This window comes from Lytechinus variegatus, chromosome 2 (genome assembly GCF_018143015.1).
Source record: "Lytechinus variegatus isolate NC3 chromosome 2, Lvar_3.0, whole genome shotgun sequence".
Lineage (NCBI taxonomy): Eukaryota > Metazoa > Echinodermata > Echinoidea > Temnopleuroida > Toxopneustidae > Lytechinus > Lytechinus variegatus.
In genome coordinates, this window is record NC_054741.1 from 40239832 (window position 1) to 40260785 (window position 20954).

The following is a 20954-nucleotide window of genomic DNA, read 5'->3' on the forward strand; positions in this document are numbered from 1 at the left end:
TTTTGTTTCAATCAATCCTTTGTTCTTCTATTTATTAATTGAATTAATTGGTTAATTGATTAATTAAGTAATTGATTGATTCTTTTAATTCTTGACTTGCTCCCTTGCCTCGATTCAAGTTCTTTGTCTCTTGTTTCGAGTTAGTTGATTGTTCTTTTGTTTCAATCAATCCTTTGTTCTTGTGTTTATTAATTGATTAATTCAATTAATTAAAAAAAAAAAAAAAACTTCTGACCTTGTCTTAAAATTTTTTTTTTCTTTTCGTTCCTTCACAAGAATACTAATTTTTTTTTAGGAAGCCGTCTCCTGTCAGCGTTCGTCGCCTTTGACTCGGCCTTCCTTCTCGGGAAAGCTATCTTTGTTTTTCCCCCCCTTCCTTTTCAGGTCAGCTACTGGTCTCCGGACTTTTTTTTCTTAAACTTCTTGTTTATAGAAAAAAAAAAAAAGAAAGGGAATCTTGTTTCCCTTTTTTCCTTAGCTGATCCTCACCTCAGAAAAATTATTTTTTCTTTTGAACAGGTGGACACAAAAAAAAAAACTTAGTGTTTTCTTCTTTTTAGATGCTTCCCCCCTTCCTTCTTTTCAGAAATTTGGCGGAAGCAGATTCTTGTTGTGATAATCAAATAATTAATTAATTAATTTTTCTAACGGACTTCAGGGACAGTGTCTCATAATAATTCTTTAATTATTACTGTTTCCTTTGTTCTGGGATTTTACCTTGTATCATCCTTGTGAGATCCGTTTTTGATTCTCAAAAGTCCGCTTTTTGAGGTTCTTGTCTTCTGGGTTGGGGTTTGTTACCCCCCTACCCCCTTTGCTTCTCTGTTTTTTTTATCTTACTACTAGATCACCCTACGGCAATAATGAGCCTTTCGGACTCTCTTCCTGAAGAGCCTCAGGCGACTGCTGTTTCAGGGCCCGACACCGGGGTCTTATCCCCCACCACAGGTAGTATAGATAGCGAGAACAGAGTCAGAGCCCCGTGGGCTCTCAAAGGGGTGGAACCGTGGACGCGCGTTCACGTGCCCCGCTTAACAAGGGTGGAACCGTGGATTTGCGACCACGTGCCCGCACTGTGATGGCCAAGGCTTCCGTCCCGGAACCTGAACCTTATCGGGGAGCGTCGCACTAGTACAGAAAACGGCGACTCCTCTAGGGCTGTCAGACCCACCGGCCATCGGGTCACCTAAAGTCCGGGGGGAGAGCACGGGTCTCTCCACCCGGCAAAGACTAGGCTCGATGCCGTGTAAGACCCCTCTAGGGAGCGTCGGCAAAGGGCTACCAGCCCCTAGTCGGAAGAGGCACCTGAGTCCGACCGTGTCGGACTCTCAATTCAATCTGACGCCGTCAGATTCGGCCGACGCCTCCTCTCGCTCGGGCTAGCTCTCCCCGTGGGAGAGCTAAGGAGAGGAAGACAGGCGCAGCCCAGCCTCTTGTCCCTTCTTCCGCTCCGGCACCGGAGCAACCGAAGAAGAAGAAAAGAAGAAGAGGAGAACCACAGACGTAAGCCCCGCTCCGTCGGGCGGTCTGTCCTCTGATTCTTTTGATGGCCAGGCCTCTCAGCTTCTCAAGCTAATCTAGAGTGCCCTCCAGCACTGCGGGTTTTTACCCCCAGGCTTGCCTGCTTCAGCCGACGGTACTACCAACCGAGCGGATCAAGCAGACACCGGCCATCCAACACACCGAGGTGCCTCTAGCGATTCTCACGAACCGCCGGCCCTCAAATAAATGGCCAGGCGTCGTAACCTCCTGTTACAATTAAACGCCCTCGAGTATCACGGATCTTATCCTCATACTCCCTGTCAGCTAAAACCGCCGTGTCCAGCACCGGGCAGGTCAAGCAGACAGTCGCCATCTCACGCCTCGGAGAGTCACCGGCAATATCATGATTCGCCGGCTCACACACCTGCAAGGGAAATTCCCGCTAATACACAGGTGCTATCGACATACGGGCGTCGCCCACCATTATGTCACCAGACTCCTGATCATTATACCCTCTTCTGCCCCCCGGCGGGGGCCGCATAGAAGAGGAAGAAGAAGAAATTCTAGGTCGCTAACCCCGCTGTGCGTGCAGACCTTCCATTCTGATTCTTGTGCCGACGGCCATGCGTCGTAACTTCATGTTACAACAGAACGCCCTCGAGCACCACGGATCTTCATCCTAATGCTCTCTGTCAGCTAAAACCGCCGTGTCGAGCACCAGGCAGGTCAAGCAGACAGTCGCCGTCTCGCACCTCGGAGAGTCAGCGGCAATATGATTCGCCGGCCCACGCACCTGCAAGGGAAATTCCCGCTAATACACAGGTGCTATCGACATACGGGCGTCGCCCGCCACTATGTCGCCAGACTCCCGATGATTGTACCCTCTTCTGCCCCCCGGCGGGGGCCGCACAGAAGAGGAAGAACAAGAAGAAAGTCTAGGTCGCTAATCCCGCTTTGCGGGCAGACCTTTCTTTCTGATTCTTGTGCCGATGGCCAGGCGTCGTAACTTCATGTTACAACAGAATGCCCTCGAGCATCACGGATCTTTATCCTCATGCTCCCTTTTAGCTAAAACCGCCGTGTCGAGCACCGGGCAGGTTAAGCTGACATTCGCCATCTTGCACCTCGGAGAGTCACCGGCGATTTCATGATTCGCCGGCTCACGCACCTGCAAGGGAAATCCCCGCTAATACACAGGTGTTATCGACATACGGGCATCGCCCTCCATTATGTCACCAGACTCCCGATATTTGTGGGTCAGGCGTCGCACATACTCCCATGAGCAGTGCGGGTAATTCACCCACGCTTCATATCAGCTTCAGCCGCCTTGCTAAGCACTGTGCGGCTCAAGCAATCACCTGTCCTCTCATACCGGGCATTTATTGAAACGCTGTTCACCTACACGATGACCCCCGTTTCTATGCAGGTGCTTCCGACATACGGCTTTCAAGCATCAATATGTCGGCAAGCTCTCGGTGACCGACGGCTGGACGTTGCATCCATTCAGGCTGCATCTATGCGTCCCCGAGCATTACGGGTTCTTACCCTCGTGTTCTCCGTCATTATAAGACCGCCGCGGTCTTATTGCCGGTGTCGGGTATTGAGCGAATTGAGACTTCTCTCGCCAACCCGCACTCCGGGGAGCCATCGGCGAGTTACCTGCATGGGTATTCCCCCTTATTATGCAGGTACTCCCGAATTCGCCCTCTACGTCAAGCTCACGTACAGCGACGACTCCTTCAGCAGTAACTCTCTCCATTCTACCCCCTAAGCGGGCCCGTAGATTGGAGGTAAGAATCTCTTACATACCGCATGCCGCACTTCTCTCGTGAGAATGTTTGGCTGCTTTGAGAGGGCAACCTATCACGTCCGCGGACCGTCCGCCCAGGCGACGGGACCGTCGGTTTCTGGCCTGAACCTCACTTTCTATTCGAAAGTAAGGGTGCCCTGTCTTACTTAGCTCCTACCCTTGCAAGGCCAGAGTCAGGGCTAGTACAGACACCCGTCCTCCAGCGTTCGCCGCTGAAGAGAGGGCGACTCCGATATGAGCACCATCACCGCTCAGCGGTATGTCTCACTACCTCATAGCTCTCCGAACTTATGAGTATTTATATCGGATCTGAATGTCACGGTGATTAAAAGTTCTCCTGTGCTTAGTAATTGCTACGCCTTCACCACCCGGTGCATTATGGTTATGTTAACCTATTTGTCTCGTATTCGGGCGGCTCGTTCGAGCCCTGCCCGAGCTGCCATCACCGGTCGTCCCCCCGGACACCGCCGGCAGCACCCTCACCGAATACCTGGAGGGAATCAGCTTTTCATATGCTAGACATCCCTCCTGTTGACATTCACAGCTGTTCCCCGAGTCCTTCCCGGTCGGGTAAGCATCATCTCGGAGGAAAGAAACCGCCGTACATCTCATGAGATTGTTCGCTATGTACGTGCGTTCAAGCTTGTTTAAAGCCCCAGTCTTCTCTGTCGGCATTCTATGCCTACTTTCTGGGCACACCCACCGTACCGGGTCGGCGAGTTTACACCAAACTGTACGCCGCCAGACCATCGGTCGAGCTCTAACAGTCTATCTTATAGACTGCCCTCTATGTCGGTCAAGCTTGCGGGCGTTCTCCGCCGTTTCCTCCTTGTGTGGAGTGGTCTACGGTGGATGTCTTACCGTGCCCGTTTGTCGAACCGTCTTCTTATTTAGAAGCTTTTTCACTCGGCACACTCGAGTCGCCTCGCATGCTGCTTTCATCCTCCCTCCATGCAATGCATGTGGCCATGGTCACCGCACGACCGAGGATGATGTAACCATGGATGTATGTATGTTTATGCCTACCTAACCACGATCACTACGACCCGCTTTTTCTCGGGCCGACTGTGGATGAGTCTCTCCATGTAAGTGATTTACTTCACTGGAGTTCTTCTTTTAGAAACTTAGATGCTCATCCCCCCGCTGCTTAGGGCGTCATTTTTGCCGCCCCCCCGCAGCTATTTGGAACTCCTTATTCTCCGATATCGGACTGTTCCACGCTGCCGCAACCGGCGCCGGCGGTGCTTGCTCTTACGATCACCTGAGAGACCAGGCCTTGTGGCTGTTTTCATAAACAACTGGTTCTCACCGCAGACTGATGGAAATTTTTGTGATTACTTTCCTCAAGTCTCCTTCCTCCTTCGCTTGTTTCTTCAAGCGAGGACATCGACACTCTTAGCCAGTTTCCGTCCCTAACGTGATAGGACAGGGCCGTTGCTACCTCATTCGATTCCGTTGGGAACGTAACTGTTGAGGTATCATATCTGGCGATGCCTGTTCGTTAGAACATCTCTTGATTGTCGCTTTCACGTAAAATCATGACAGAGACTTTTTGCCAGCTCCCTCTGGCGTACACTTGCTGCTACTAGGGATTCCCCCGCCCAGCGGACATCCATCGCAGCCTAGCCTCACGGTGCTTCAATCAGTACGGGAGAAAGGGGATCCTGAGTTCTCTCTCGATCCTCGGTCTATCACACTTTTGTCGTGATGTGTACCGCGCTGTTTCTCTGACACGCCCGGTTGAGCTGTTTTGACCAGACTGCCTTATTCTACATAGGCAGCAGGTCCGCGGCATTTCTTATTAACAGGATGGCACTCAGTCGCTTTCTCGACCCTTGACTGCCTTACGAGTGGTTTTCTTCTTAAATCCCTACTCTCCGTCGTTCCTGGTCCCCTTCGGACCGCTAGTAACGTTCTGCCACAGCTCTCTATCAGAATTCTGCAGATGTTCTGCCCTCACGCATTTGAGACAGATATCGAATTCTGGGCGCTTTCTCCCACGCGGAGGCTTCTGAGATATCTCGCCTTCTCAGATTGTTCGATTGATCACTTACTGAGCCTTAAAAGCTTCAGTTTTCCGATCACGATTCTTGTTGAAATTTTCAACAAATTCCGAATTTTACGCTCTAGTCAGCTGGTGATGTTGTTCTCCTGACTTTAGGCCGAGGGCCCATGATACTTAGTATCATTCTTCTTGGGCTCTTTCTTGGAATCGTCGTTCACGACTTCTCGAGGTCCGCCTATTGACGCTCCTCTTTCTTTCTCTCCTTGCTCTTAAGGACTTCTTCACATGAGGCTTTATCGCCTCCCCTGTCCTTAAGGCAACGGCCTTCGTGTCTTCATCTCCCTATTTTTACGCACTTCTTAGTCTAGACATGCCTCCCTTCACGTTGAATCCGTGTTGGTCTAGCAAATCAAATGGGTATATCCCAGTTATTGATGTAAATTATGAAAATACCATGATTTTCTTATTTACGAGATAACTGGATATACCCATTTGAACCCTCCCTCCTACCCCTCGCCTTGTGTGACAACATGTCTTGCCCGCAGGCTCATGAGAGGAAATGGACGCCAAATTGCGCGACGATCTTGGGATAGTGCGTTGGTAGGGAGATGCAGCGCGCGCGCAGGAAAAGTTGTGTACTCTATATTCGGCACGCAGGTTCATTGTAATGAACTAGCAAATCAAATGGGTATATCCAGTTATCTCGTAAATAAGAAAATCATGGTAAGTATTTTCATAACCAATGGTTTTGTCACCAAGACAACTATTTAAAAGATTAACAATGCAATTATTGAACTTTCGTCTCACTATATGGAAATGGAGGTATTGATCACCAAGATCAGAAATAGTCACACAGACTCCCCCTTGCCATTTCTCATATCGACCAATTACAGATGATCACCCAGATCAAATAAAGTTCAAAGAATTGTACTTCCTTTCTGTTAATGCCGAAAGTCTTTGTCTTAGTATTCCGGGACTCTCGTCCTCAACATGTTTCATTACTTCAGTCGGCAGATCCTTCTTGATGCGAGCACATGCGACGACTCACGCTAACATGGTATTCATCCCATCCAGTAGGGTAGCTCTTTCAGATATTGACTCGATGAGTTACCTGAAAAAAACATCAACCTTTGTAAAACCAACTAGGCCTACCCCTCCGAATATATCTATATTTCATATAAAGCTTTAAATTAATAACAAATATAATCGTGACCAAAAGCAAATTATGACACTGATTCGTTTCATTTGAAAATTCTTTGCGTGTAATTCTGATCAATTTTCAACCTATGAATAAAATAACCTGGCAATGTATCTTTACCAGTTAAACCTTATTATTATTATTAAGTATACAAACACAGTTTCGTGTATCAAGTACCTTGTAAATTTGCATAGCATAACGATACCAATAACTGGAAATGATACACAATCAAATCCTTTCTTAGAAGAATACATAGAAAATCCTACTTACTATTCCTCACAGGATGAGAATGCCCAGACAATACAAGGATTCGCCAGTCCAAACGATTCATCTATCTGTTAAATCTTAGTGTGAGTAGAAACTTATAAATGCTAACAGTGAACATGGAAAGAAAACTGCCATGTTCTCCAACAGGCACACATGGTGAGAAGCAAAAGAAAATGGAACCTGGATGTGGCAATATCACTCCTGGCTTTCCTGCCCATGTCACACACCTTCCTCCTCATACACACTATACATCACTCCTTTTCCCTATCCAAATTTGCACTCAGTCTTAGAGATTCGCTCAAGCATACTACCAGTTCAACCTACCAACTTATACAAAGGGCAGTGAAAGGCTTTGGGTGTTAACAAGCTAGGAAGTTTGGAATGCACCTGGTATCCATACTTTAGCCCTGGTTTACCCCTGACAGGAATTATAGATTCAAAGAAAATAAAATGCATAAATGACCATTTAGTTATTACAAACGTACAGATGATTTTGGGTTTCAACTTGGATGAACGATGGACTTGGGGAACCTGCATATTATGCTGCAGTCAAGAGGTCCCATGGTAAGGTCAAAGGTCATTTTCAGGTAAAGGCTATAGTTTACATGCAAGACTCTCTTATGTCACCTAACTCCGCAACCGTAAGTCACTTTTCAACCAAACTTGGATGATAGATGGACTTGGGGTACCTGCATGTTATGCTGCAGTCGCAGGTAACATGGTATGGTCAAAGGTCATTTTCAGGTCAACGTTATAGTTTACATGCAAGACTCTCTTATGACACCTAACTCTGCAACCGTAAGTCACTTTTCAACCAAACTTGGATGGTAGATGGATTTGGGGTACCTGCATGTTATGCTGCAGTCGCAGGTAACATGGTATGGTCAAAGGTCATTTTCAGGTCAACGTTATAGTTTACATGCAAGACTCTCTTATGACACCTAACTCTGCAACCGTAAGTCACTTTTCAACCAAACTTGGATGGTAGATGGACTTGGGGAACCTGCATGTTATGCTGCAGTCGGAGGTCACAAGGTAAGGTCATAGGTCATTTCAGGTCAATGTTACAGTTTACATGCAAGACTCTCTTATGACACCTAACTCTGCAAACGTAAGTCACTTTTCAACCAAACCTGGATGGTAGATGGATTTGGGGTACCTGCATGTTATGCTGCAGTCAGAGGTCACATGGTAAGGTCAAAGGTCATTTTCAGGTCAACGTTGAAGTTAACATGCAAGACTCTTTCTCCGCAACCATAACTCACTTTTCAACTACACTTGGATGATAGATGGACTTTGGGGACCTGCATGCTAGGGTCTTATCGCCATGATCATTGTATTTTTTGTCAAATTTCTGTGTGAGCTCTATATATCGCAATGACGGATGATGCGGTGGGTTCGGGGATACATGTGCTCGGCTGTACGACCCGCCGAGCATCTGTTGTTTCACAATGAAGTTTTGATACAATGCTGTTGTGTGCCCTCGCAAATCACAATTTTCTGGTTATTTTCATATGTGGGCGAGAATCAAAAATCACTTGTGCCTTGTAAGTTATTAGAGGTGGTGTTAAAATTGATGGTTGTGATGGCGATGGTGGTGATGGTGGTTGTGGTGATGGTGGTGGTGATGCTGATGATGATGATAATGGTAGAAATGAAGATAATGGTAGCAATGATGATGCTGATGATTACTTGATTGTTTTGAAGGTAGTGTTTAATGGAGAAAGGATTTTATATGTAGAAACCAAAATCTATGAACAAAGTAAGGATATGAATAGACAATGAGCTTGTACATTGGGATATTCTTATCTACTGCATGTTTCTTGTATATCATCAATTTCACTTTTCTCCTACGAATCTAATAATTTGTTACATGTATTTCATTTCTATTTCTGATTAGCTTGGCAACTGAATCTATTAAGTGTTTGCTAGCAAGAGGGCCTAATTCTGCAGATCTGATGGAGCTACTTAGTAAGGAGGGAGTATGGACTAAACTGCAAGAAGAGGAAGAGTATGAGGATGGGGTACAGATACTTGGGAGGTATGTTAACTAAGAGAGACATTCAATTTCAATTGATTTATATTTTCATTTGTTGGTTGATATGCAGCATATTCTTCTCAAATAATAGTTACGACATATTTTTTTATTATATCCCTTACTGAAAATGTGTTGCTTTCTGATTGGTTGAGAGCACTTCACGTGACTTATCATAATTTGACTAGAAAAATGAAATTCACCGGAGATCAAAATTAGGCCTGAGTCATCACGGGTATTCCTCAAACCGGGTTTGAGTGGGAAAAAACGGGCGGGGACCGGGTACCCGAAAAATTAAAATCATATTTCTTTGAAACTTTGACTGCTGTTATTTTTATGCCATTGAGGTGCATGGCACTGCCTGTATGAGAACCGATGATACGCGGGGGAAGCAAGCGCCGAGAAAGCGATGATTCGGACAAGATTTAACTTTTAAAAAAAGTTAAGCAAAATTCAACTATTCCTATTTTTGAATATGAAATATTAAATCACACAAAAAAAAAATCAAAGCAGCTTACATTTTTCTTGTCATGTTCGATTTTGCCTGGCAATGCCTGCTTCCGACGCGATATCGACGATCTTGGTTATGCATAATCCCAATAAACTCGAACAAGGAGAAAGATCTACGCATGTGCTAGCAAACACACCTACCTCAAATTAAACTCGCCCAGTCATGATTCTGGATATCGCACAGTGCAATGAGCGGAGTGCAAGAGAGCAAAGGGGAGACATTAACATGAACGCCTTCCGCTTGTTCTGTCTCACCAAACATATGGATTATGTCTGCCCGCTGCATTATTGAGCACGACCCTAAATTCGTAATCTGAGCTCCCTGGGCGAGGTCTCTTGTCTGGCATCTATCAAACACTTCTTAAATAAATCCTAGATGTCATTACTTAACCCTATCTAGGCCGGGGTATTTTGGGAGTTCATAAAGCCGGGGGGGGGGCCTCCCAGGCCCCCCTTAAGATCTCGGCCGTCGACCGCGCAATCGCGCCGAAAATTGGCACACGGTTTGCCTGGGACATAATCTACAAGATTGTATAGTAATTTATTTCATGCGAATTGCTATAGAGTGATTATGCTAATTTATGCGTAATTAGTATGCAAAATCATACTTTTACCTCTAACTCCCTGAATAAAGCTCCAAATGTACTAATTTTTAGTATACAAACTCTTTGTGGTGTTTTTAGCAAGTGTAGCTGAAAAAAATTGCGATATCAAATCATTTTCTTATGTATTATATTGTTTTTTGCTTTTTCTTATGTATTTCTTTGTTTTTTTACCTTTTGTTTTTCATTGTTTTTTCAATGAAATTTGTTTGGGACTCTTCTGTGATCATAAAAAGCATAAAATAAATATATTTAGACCAACAAAACTAAAAATAATCATACATTTATGAATTTTGGTTAAAAACACAATTTGCATTGACTTTGTACACGAAATCACGTTTTGAGCAATTTTTGGTCCGACATGCACTTACATAATGTTGCGTAATTTCGGAACCACGTACCCGGGTGACGCAAAATTGGTCTCAAAAGTTGCGCAAGACTTGAAAGTAAAAAGTCAGCGAGCGGCGCGGTCAAAAAATTTCGCACGGCGAAATTATCACGCGATTCTTGAGGGGGGGGCCTCCGAGGCCCCCCCGGCCTAGATAGGGTTAAGTTAGTATCTGGAATAAGTTGTATGACTATGAACACAACTAAAATTCTAAACAAAACTTCCCCTTGGCTGTCGTAAGTCTATTTTAACTAAAACCAAATTTGTTTAGACGTGGGGCCCTTCAAGTTCAAAAGTCATTGCAATTGATTGTCAAATGGAATGATGAAGTCTTCCATTATTCGCATTAGATTTGAAACTACATGTATTTCTAGTTAATGTTACTCATTTCGGCAGCACACGCTTGCCGCTTCAGCGCAACTTCGTGCTCAGGCCAGAGATATAGGCGTGGGTACGGTAGGCGCGCCAGCGATGTGGCGTAGGCAAGGCTGGCACGGCTGGCCGTAGATTGGCGCGGCTCTTCCAAATTGATTTGACATTGGCATACTTCTGTCTTCTAGTCATGAAGTTCACAAGTTTCGCTGCTTTCGCATGAGCACAAAGGTGGTTAACTGGTCACAAAGTACATGACAGTGATTGGAGAAGGTAGGAGAATGTTTGAAATCAAAACACTGAGGAATGATAAAGGATTTTATGGGCAGTTATTGTATGTGGAAAACCCGAAACACGAAAAAGTAAAACCGGGTTTTAGGGCGACGGGCGGGGCCAAGTCGGGGAAACGTTTGGACTCAGGCCTAATCAAAATATACACAACAAAAAAGTAAGTCCCCCTTAAACAAATATCCATAATTTCCGAGCCACTGGGATTTAAAAATATATTTTTACATGAGCGTGTAGGTAATTTTATAAGCTACCCTCTAAGGGAATGTTACGGATGTATATTATGTTATGGTTCTGTGAGCACAGGCAAAATGCAAAATTGTCACCTTTTAAAAGTCACAAGCAAAATATCATGACTTTGATTCCAGTTTATTGGAGCGAATTCCACATTCTCATCATGAAAAATACTCAGAAGGCTTGTAAAAGGCACTTTCTTAAAGATGATACAACTTTTTTATACGCCTGTCTTGACAGGACGTATTATGGTATCACGCTCGGTGTCTGTCCGTCCATCTGTGCGTTAACTTTTCCTTGTAAACGTGATAACTTCAGTTTAACTGAACCTAGGCTTATATAATTTGGTATGTATAATACTAGCATAGATCCAAGGTAGCCTATGGATTTTGACGTCAAAAGGTTGAAGGTCAAGGTCACAGTGACCTATTTTCATCATACCCTTCTGCAGTCAATGTTAACGCGATAACTTCAGTTTGACTTCACCTAGGCTCATATAATTTTGTATGATACTAGCATGGATCCCAGGAAGCCTATTGATTTTGAGGTCAGAAGGTCAAAGGTCACAGTGACGTATTTTCATTGTACCCTTCTGCAGTCCTTGTTAATGCGATAACTTTAGTTGAACTTAACCTAGGCTCAAGTAATTTGGTGTATGATACTAGCATAGATCCTAGCAATTCTATTGAATTTGAGGTCAGAAGGTCAAAGGTGAAGTCGCCATCTTCCACTTTTCTTGCTTGACCAATAGCTCCATTTTCCGCGTTACAGACTGGCGTATGATGTGCTCACCTGAGCGACACTCTTGTTGCTAAATTTCACAGTTGAATAAACACGGTCAAAATTTGCTATTATTGGAATTTTTACACATTTCTATTTATGAAAATGATCAAATATGATGACAATTATTTTTGGGAAGAGTATCTTTAACAATATTCATCATTTCACGGCTCAATGAACATTCAATGAAAACAAATAAAATACAATCTTCAAATAGTATTGACAAGTAATGCTTCAATTTGGTAAAGTAACTGAAATTTTCTTTTCTCATCCTTTTTTGTTATGTTCATGACCAATTAACATATTTCAATGAATTAAAGGTGTTTAATTAAACATTCATGCTTGAATGAACATGTGGAATGTGATAAGTTCTTTTTACATTATTGGAGAAAATGAAAATGCTTACTATGAATATCTGTCACAAACCTTCTTGCATAGTAAGTTTGATTTGATTTTTTAATGAAAATCCTGATATTTAATGCTTCAGTGAACATGCAATATTAAAAAATTATGCAAAGGAGAAGAAATTTCAAGGCCTTTGCCCCACTCTGTGCTGTATCGAATGGTTTTTTGAGTGTGCGAGCCCTTTGGATAGTGTCACTCTGAAGCCATGTGGGAAGTTTCATGGAAAACTGTTGGCAGAAGTAACAAAAACCGTCTATGAAACAAACCCTTATTTCACCTTTGATAAATTTTGACTTCCCTTCTAGTAGACATTGTGTACACTATGGGTGCATATTTTTTAGAATAAGTAACCCCTGTTCGATATGGTGGAACTTTTTTTCAAAGCTATCGTTAGCAGTATCATACATGTATGGGCAGAATTCTGTGCAAAAATGAAATCGATTTGTTGTTTATGGATGAGTGATCACGCCTCAAAGGGGGAAAAGGGGCATTTTCAATGTCACAGACTCATTTTGAAGGGTTATAAATTTAAAAATGGGGGCAAATTTGGTTTCAAATGTAACTTAATTTGTGTTGTTTTATCATCCATAATTTTTATCACCACACACTTTCTGCACTTTTTATACTGTCATGGTTGAACGAGCATACTCGAAAACTTAGGAAATAATACTCTTTTAACTTCATAAATGTATTCTTTTCCTAACAATTTCTCAGGATCAGTTGAATTTGTGGACAAATCAGTGGTAGATCCAGAATTTGAAAGTAGGGAGGTGCAGAGAAATTGGGGGAGGGGAGCCACTAACATTTTCCAATTATAACATGTTTTAAGAAGTTACAGAGGATACTACCATAAACCCCTATGAGAGGATACGTCACTAAAACAAATGTGCTCACTCAACCATGAACATACGTTATCAAAATTTTGTGTGGAGTGGCTAAATGATGGATAGTAAAACAACGTTAACACCATAAAATTCACCTAAAAACAACCTTTGCCCAACTTTGTATTTATACAATCTAAAAAAAAAAAAACTCTTGTGACTTTCAAAAAATTGTCATTTTAAATTCAATCTTTGATTACTCATGCATGACCTAACTGATCAATCTCATTTACCCCCAGGAGTTGCTTAATGAGTGTAAAATCCACCTTCGACATATTATATCTCAAAATTATTCTGTTAAAAAGTTACAGCATTTTCATTAAGGGGAACTTACTTTTTATGTTTTGTATAGTTTGTGAAGTCAGAGTAAAACAGTTTTTATACGCCCGTCTCAACGGGACGTATTATGGTATCACGCTCTATGTCCATCCGTCAGTCCATCTGTCCGTCCGTTAACTTTTCCTTGGAAACGCGATAACTTCAGTTTAACTTCACCTAGGCTCATATAATTTTGTATGTATGATACTAGCATGGATCCCAGGAAGCCCATTGATTTTGAGGTCAGAAAGTCAAAGGTCACAGTGACGTATTTTCATCGTACCCTTCTGCAGTCCTTGTTTAATGAGATAACTTCTGTTTAACTTAACCTAGGTTCATATAATTTGATATGATTCTAGCATGAATATTAGGAAGCCTATTAATTTCAAGGTCAAAGGTCAAGGTCAGAGTGACGTATTTTCATTGTACCCTTCTGCAGTCCTCGTAAATGCTATAACGTCAGTTGAACTTAACCTAGGCTCATATAATTTGGTGTTTATGATACTAGCGTGGATCCCAGGAAGCTTATCAATTTTGAGGTCAAAAGGTTAAAGTTTAAGGTCACAGTGACATATTTTCATCGTACTCTTCTGCAGTCCTTGTAAACGCGATAACTTCAGTTTAACTTAACCTAGGCTCATATAATTTGGTATGTATGATACTTGTATAGATCCCAGGAAGCCTATTGATTTTGAGGTCAAAAGGTCAAGGTCACAGTGACATGTTTTCACCTTACCCTGCTGCAGTCCTTGTAAACATGATAACTTCATTTAACTTAACCTTAGGCTCAAATAATTTTGTTGTATGATACTAGCATTGATCTCAGGAATTCTAATGATATTGAGGTCAGACAGTCAAATGTGACTTCCACTTTTCTTGCTTTAATGATATCTCAATTTTCCGCTTTACAGGCGGGTGTATTATGCGCTCGCCTTAGCGACACCCTTGTTTAAAATTACTTTGCGTCTGACTGAGAACTACGCAATCAGTTGGGCACAGCGCTCAACTGGCTGCCTCCACCAGGCAAGTCTAGTGATGCAAATATTTACTCCTCATATGTAATTCTCAAGAAAAGGCTAGCATTTTTAGAACTTCAGGAATTTCCTTATTAATCAAGAAACGCTCCTATTAACTTTACATTCTCATTTTCTTTTCAATGTGGCTATGCCTATCTATGGCTTTGAATAACAGATACTGATTTCAAATTTAAACCAAAAAAATAAAGATACAAATTAAGAACTTGCAAGGATTATTTTACACACGATTAGTAGCTTGTTAATGTATGAAATGTTGAGGGTATGTGAAAGCGGAAATGTGTAAATACAGATCTTTTGCTTTATAAAGGGCTGTGGCAGAGTACAGAGGCAACTACATCCCTCGGATCGTTGGAGCTGTCTCTCCAAACCTCAACAGTCTGTTTGATACACAGAGAATTGTTACAACAGCTTTCTTAGCTGAGGTATGTTAGGAAGCATTCTTTCATTCCCTTCTTGTCCTTCAGATTTATTTGTTTTTCTTTACTTTGGATAAAAGTAATGTCTTATGTATCAATGTTGTACCTTAAGTATCTTGAAGAAAAAGATTGATTTAGTGTATGCATCTTGATTGACATATTTGTATATACTTCTTTGGCAGAATCCTAGTGATTACTTTTCCTGTTGGTCAGATAATCTGTTAAAAAAACTGTTAAAAGTTATTGCTCAACCTGCGCTGTCTAATTGTTTTATACCTGCATCAATTATGTTCATATGGTCCATAGGTATTACCCCATATGTGTGCCTATGAGTAAGAGGGGGTTAAAGGTCATTTAGGGGTCAAAAAATCAAATGGTTTGAGGTCTTGTTCATCCTTTTTGTCTCGCCTGTGTAGGAGAGCGAGATGAGAGGCGACCCTCTTCCAACTGCGGCGGCATCGTCAATATTGAAATCTTAAAGGGGTGGTCCAGGCTGCAAGTATTTATAGCTTAATAAATAGAGTAGAATTCACTGAGCAAAATGCCAAAAATTTCGTCAAAATCGGACAACAAATAGCAAAGTTATTGAATTTTAAAGTTTATCAATATTTTGTAAAAACAGTCTGTATGAATATTCATTAGGTGGACTGATGATGTCACGTCTCCACTTGTACTTTTGTATTTTGTTATATGAGATTAGGTTTATTCAAATTTTTTCCTCCAAGAACTAGAAAAATTTGATTGACAACTGATTTAGTGCATTAGATATTTATTGCTGCAACTTATTTCATTACAAGGGAGACATATTATTCACACAAGTATGAAATAATGGAAAAAATATGATTTTATGTAATAACATAAGAAAACGGAAAGTGGAGATGTGACATCATCAGCTCGCCTAATGATTATTCATGACGACTGTTTTCACAAAATATTGCTAAACTTTAAACTTCAATAACTTCATTATTTGTTATCCGATTTTGATGAAATTTTCGGCGTTTTGCTCAGTGCATTCTACTCTGTGTATTAAGATATGAATATTTTCAGCATGGACCACCCCTTTAACCTAAGGATAAGTTTGTGAAATGACTTCATAACTTGGAAAGTATGTATGGACCTAGTTCATTAAAATTGGACATAGGGGTAATCAGGTATTGCTTAAGATCCTGCCTGAGTTTCAGGTCATGTGACCAATGTCAAAGGTCATTTAGGGTCAATGAACTTAGACCATGTTGGGTGAATCAACATCGAAATCTTAACCAAAGTTTAAGTTTTTGAAATGTCATCAAAACTGGGAAAGTGTATAGACCTAGTTCTTGAAACTTGGAGATAAGGGTAATGAAGTATTACTGAACATCCTTCTCGGGTTTCAGGTCATATGACCAAGGTCAAAGGTCACTTAGTGGCAATGAACTGTAGCTATGTTTGGGGTATTTGTTGAATTACCATCATAACTTTGAAAAAAAGTTTATAGATCAGGGCCCGTATTCCATAAACGAGATAAGATTTTTGCGTAAGTTTGAGCAGTTTGTCTGAGCATTTTGTTTGTATAAGACATCTTCTTTAAGACTCTAACGATGTTATATAAACTTAGTCATTTGTCTCAAGTCAGACGATATGGCTAAGCCAAAGTCTCAAATTCTATGACGTCATAAGAAAATGTGACGTCATGCAACTTTTGTTGCGAACGTAACAGCTGCTTCGCGGTAAAAAGTCTATGCGTTTTATGTGTTCAAGCAAAAATCGCATCATAACGAATATCAAGATGAAGGCTGAGAAAAAAAGGAAAGCCAATTTCACTGAAGTAGATAAAATTACGATAAAAGCAGAAATAAAAGAGAGTGAAAAGATCTTGAGACCCAAGCTTAATACACGTATCACGTTTCAGGTTAAAGAAAAGGCGTGGGCCGAAATTACCTTGAAACTAAAACAAGACAACTCACAACTGTCTTTAAGTTAGGGCAAAATTCTTAACCATGTGGTATTTATGAAATACAGACTGCAGTTTTAAGCTTAGCCATTCATCTTATATCTGTCTTAGTTGCTCAAAAACTCTTAGCCAAATTCTGTGACAAAATTTTTAGCCAGTTCTTTATGGAATACGCGTTTTGGCTAAGAATTTTGTCTGAGACAGAAAATAAGAAAAAATGCTTAGATTCTTTACTGAAGCATGCTTATCTCGTTTTATGGAATACGGGCTCTAGTTCATAAGACTTGGACTTAATAGAAGTCAAGTATCACGGAATATCCCGTGTGAGTCTCAGGTCACATGACCAAGGTCAAAGGTCACGAAGATCAATGAACTTTGGCCATGTTGGGGGAATTTGTTGAATTGCAGTCATTACTTTGAAAGTTTGTGGATATAGTTCATGAAATGTGGACACATGGGTAATCAAGTACCACTAATAATCTTGCAAAAGTCTTAGGTCACATGATCAAGGTCCAATGTTATTTCGGGTCAATGAATGTAGTGTTATATTGCTATATATATTGTGTTTTTGTCTCACCTGCATAGCAGAGTGAGGCTATATAGTCCAGTCAATATAGGGTTTGACCCACCACTAATTGCAACACTGGATATTCCACTGCAATGCTTTCCTGCAGCCTGTTGCATAAAACTTTTTACCTGAGAAAACTCTGGTAAAAACTGAAAACTAAGGTTAGTCTGATTTCTGCCATTGACTTTAACACAGGGCAAAAACTCTGGTAAAAACAACCTGAGTTTTCTCAGGTAAAAAGTTTTATGCAACGGGCCCCAGGAAGGTCCCCTGAACAACATACTAAAAGTCCCCAAAAATCCAAGCAGTGGAAATTTATGAAATTTGCATATTATGCAAATTAGCCATAAAAAGTTAGAAAAATAAGGAAAATAGTCCAAAAATTACAAATTAAGTGTCCAAAACAATTTTATTTGAGCAAAAATTCATGATAAATAACTTTAATCAATGTTTTTAATCAAAAGTGCATAAAATCTACCTCATTTGCATAATATGCAAATAAGCATCCTTATATGGAAAAATTGTCAAGATATTGTGAGTTTTCTCCCATTGACTGCAAAAATTTCAATAATTTTGAAATTTACATGCTGCTATCACTAAGGACGTTGAATAGATTTATATTAAGCTTAGTGTCTGTAGTGTCATTTGCATATTATGCAAATAAGTATCTAACATGTAATAAATATTCAAGAAACACACACATTCCTCAAAAAATGCAAGTAGATTATCTATTGAAATTTGAATATGGCAATGCCTTACAGGAAGTTAACACCATATTAAAAGTCATTAAATAGACAAGCATAGGAAAATCACAAAATTTGCATTTTATGCAAATTAGCCATAAAAATTTGCAAATGAGGAAAATAATCCCAAATTTGGAAATCAAGTGCGGAAAACAATATAAATTGAACGGAAGTTCATGATGATCTTTACAAATTTAATAATTCTTCAAATAAAAAAAATGTAAATAAATCTACATCACTTGCATATATAATTATGAGCATCCTTGTATAAAAAAACAACCCAGAAATTTTTATTTTTCTCACACAAACAGTTAAACCCTCATTCCACAGAGACCAAGACCTCTGAAAGACTGCTGTAAGACCATAAAACTTGCTTGATCTTTCAACGAACTTTTAAAGATCTCTGATGTCTTTCACGATTCCTGATAGATCTTTCAATGGTCTTTGTGGTCCTCGTGAGTCCAAAACTTTTTGAAACGGTTCAAAACAGTCTTTCAGCGGTCTTACAGGAAAATTGTTTTTGCTGGTCTTTCAGTGGTCTTTCAATGAACTTTCAAAGTTCTTTTTAGTCTTTCTATGATCTTTCGGCAGTCTCTCGAGATTTTTTCAGAGATTACTGTAAGGCTCATGAGAGATCATTGAAAGATCATCGAAAGATAATTGAAAGACCAGGCAAAGTCTATGGAAAGAATTCTGAAGGATCACTTGATGCATAAACATCTCTGAAAGACCATTGAAAGATCTCTATAGGACAGGTGTCTTTCAGAGTTCTTCGAGGGGTCTTTCTGAGCCATTCCACAGAGATGACAAAATTCAGTGATCTTGGAGACTGCTCTATAAGACCTTGCCAATTTTTAGTCTTTGAAAGGCCCTTCAAAGGTCTCCCCTCTGTGGATCTAGATCAATATATGACTACTAAGAATGCCTAGTACATTAATTATCAGCTTAATATCTGAAGTTGAATGTACATATTATGCAAATAAGCATCCGACATGTCATAAATAATCAAGAAAACTTATGATATTTTCCTTTAAAATTCCACGTAGATTATGTGTAACCTTGATGACCTTGCTTGGTTGATATTGACTTTTTTCATGAGCAGTTACCACCGGAGCAGATACCCCACTCATATTGTGCAATGATGAGTCAGTTCTACATGGGTCCCACTGTTTAAAGGCTTGATATTTCTATCCATGTCTTGCTCTCTCCTTGACTTGGTAGAGTCTTTGCGTTTCTTGCTAGTATAGTCCACGCTTGCATGCTCCTTGATTGTCAAGTGATCAGTATAAGATGTCACACCCAGTACAAATAAAAGCTCGTTAGCTTTGAATATTTGGTCCTTGTAGCACACAACTTGTCTTGGTGGTGAATATGTGTAACTTCCTTGGATCACGAGATCCCTGGGCATGGTTTATAAGAGTACCAATGAGCATTTGCCCATACGAGCAGCGTTCTCGCCAGTGTATAATACGCACGGTTCAAACACCATGCGTGCGGAAATGGAGACCAAGTGGAACCATGCGTAAAATTTCAGCGACATGCGTGGCGACATGCGTGGAAAAATTAAATGGAAATATTTCAAAAAAAATAATACACTCCATGAACTCATCTTAGTGATATCAACTTAATTTATCGGGTTGCGCCGAAGTCCCACCAACTTAAGACCACTTACAGGCTTACTACGGCTAGGAAAGTGGCAAGGCGCCCAGCTAGCTCGCGGCTGCTCGCTACGGTTCTCCCGACTCCCTGGTCCTTTCATTCTCCCCCAGTCATCCATGACACAACTCACTGCAGACATAAAAACCACACACACAAATTCTCTCCCCATCATCACAAGATCAACTCACTGCCAACATTATACACACACAGGACACAACGCAAGCACATGTTTGACCGTTGTTTGACCCTGGCAATTGTTTCTTCAAGTGATTGTTTATAATTTTTAGTGCTGTGATGAGAGTTATTTCCGTGATTGACTGATATCTGATTTGATTTAATCCAAGTTTGAATGTGTGGTAGGCCTACTTGGTTTACTTGAGGTCTGTATGTTTACTGTTTAGTATTTTTAGCCCATTATTTGTCAAGAAAGATCTGCATTCGTGTCCAAATACAATGTAAAAAGATAAAATTTTTGTAGAACTTTCGTACAATTCTGAGAAAAGTAATTTTATCATACAATATACCTGCAAGCCTGCAAATGGGAAGTTGAAATTATTTAAAGGATGCATTAAAAAAAAGACTATCCATCATGAATGCCGTCCAAAGCCTCTCTTTGCAATTAAATATACCCTGACCTAATTTCTCAACACAGGCCATGTAGCAACCAAACCCAACACAGAATGAAAAGGGCAGCAATCTTGTAACCCCCCCACCGCAAGAATATCAGATTTCCAAACATGTGCTTCTCAAGATTGTGCAATACTAGCGGAGACAAAGAAAGTTATGTAAACAACTCGCGGAGGGTTGGGACTAGTCTTTGTTTTCAGTCACTTAAGAAAATGGCAAACTGGATAAAGGTGAAATACATCATTAAAAAAATGATTGTTTGGAATGAAAAGACTAAGATTAAAGGAAATATGACTGAAAATTATCCATAGTTCAATCGCTAATTTCATTACTGACAGAACAATAATATGGGTTTTATTAACTTCTGGTCAATATTCCAATATGACAAGACTCCCATTT

At 40.9% G+C, this 20954-nt stretch overlaps 1 protein-coding gene across 1 annotated transcript in view; it reads left to right on the forward strand.

Moving 5' to 3' along the window:
• The window catches only part of LOC121408090 (maestro heat-like repeat-containing protein family member 1), a 145047-nt gene that overhangs the window by 101098 nt on the left and 22995 nt on the right, over positions 1-20954 (forward strand). Inside the window, exons 30-31 of the mRNA XM_041599430.1 lie at positions 8663-8803; positions 14920-15034. Of these exons, the coding sequence (XP_041455364.1) occupies positions 8663-8803; positions 14920-15034 (256 nt within the window). The remainder of the gene's footprint in view (positions 1-8662; positions 8804-14919; positions 15035-20954) is intronic.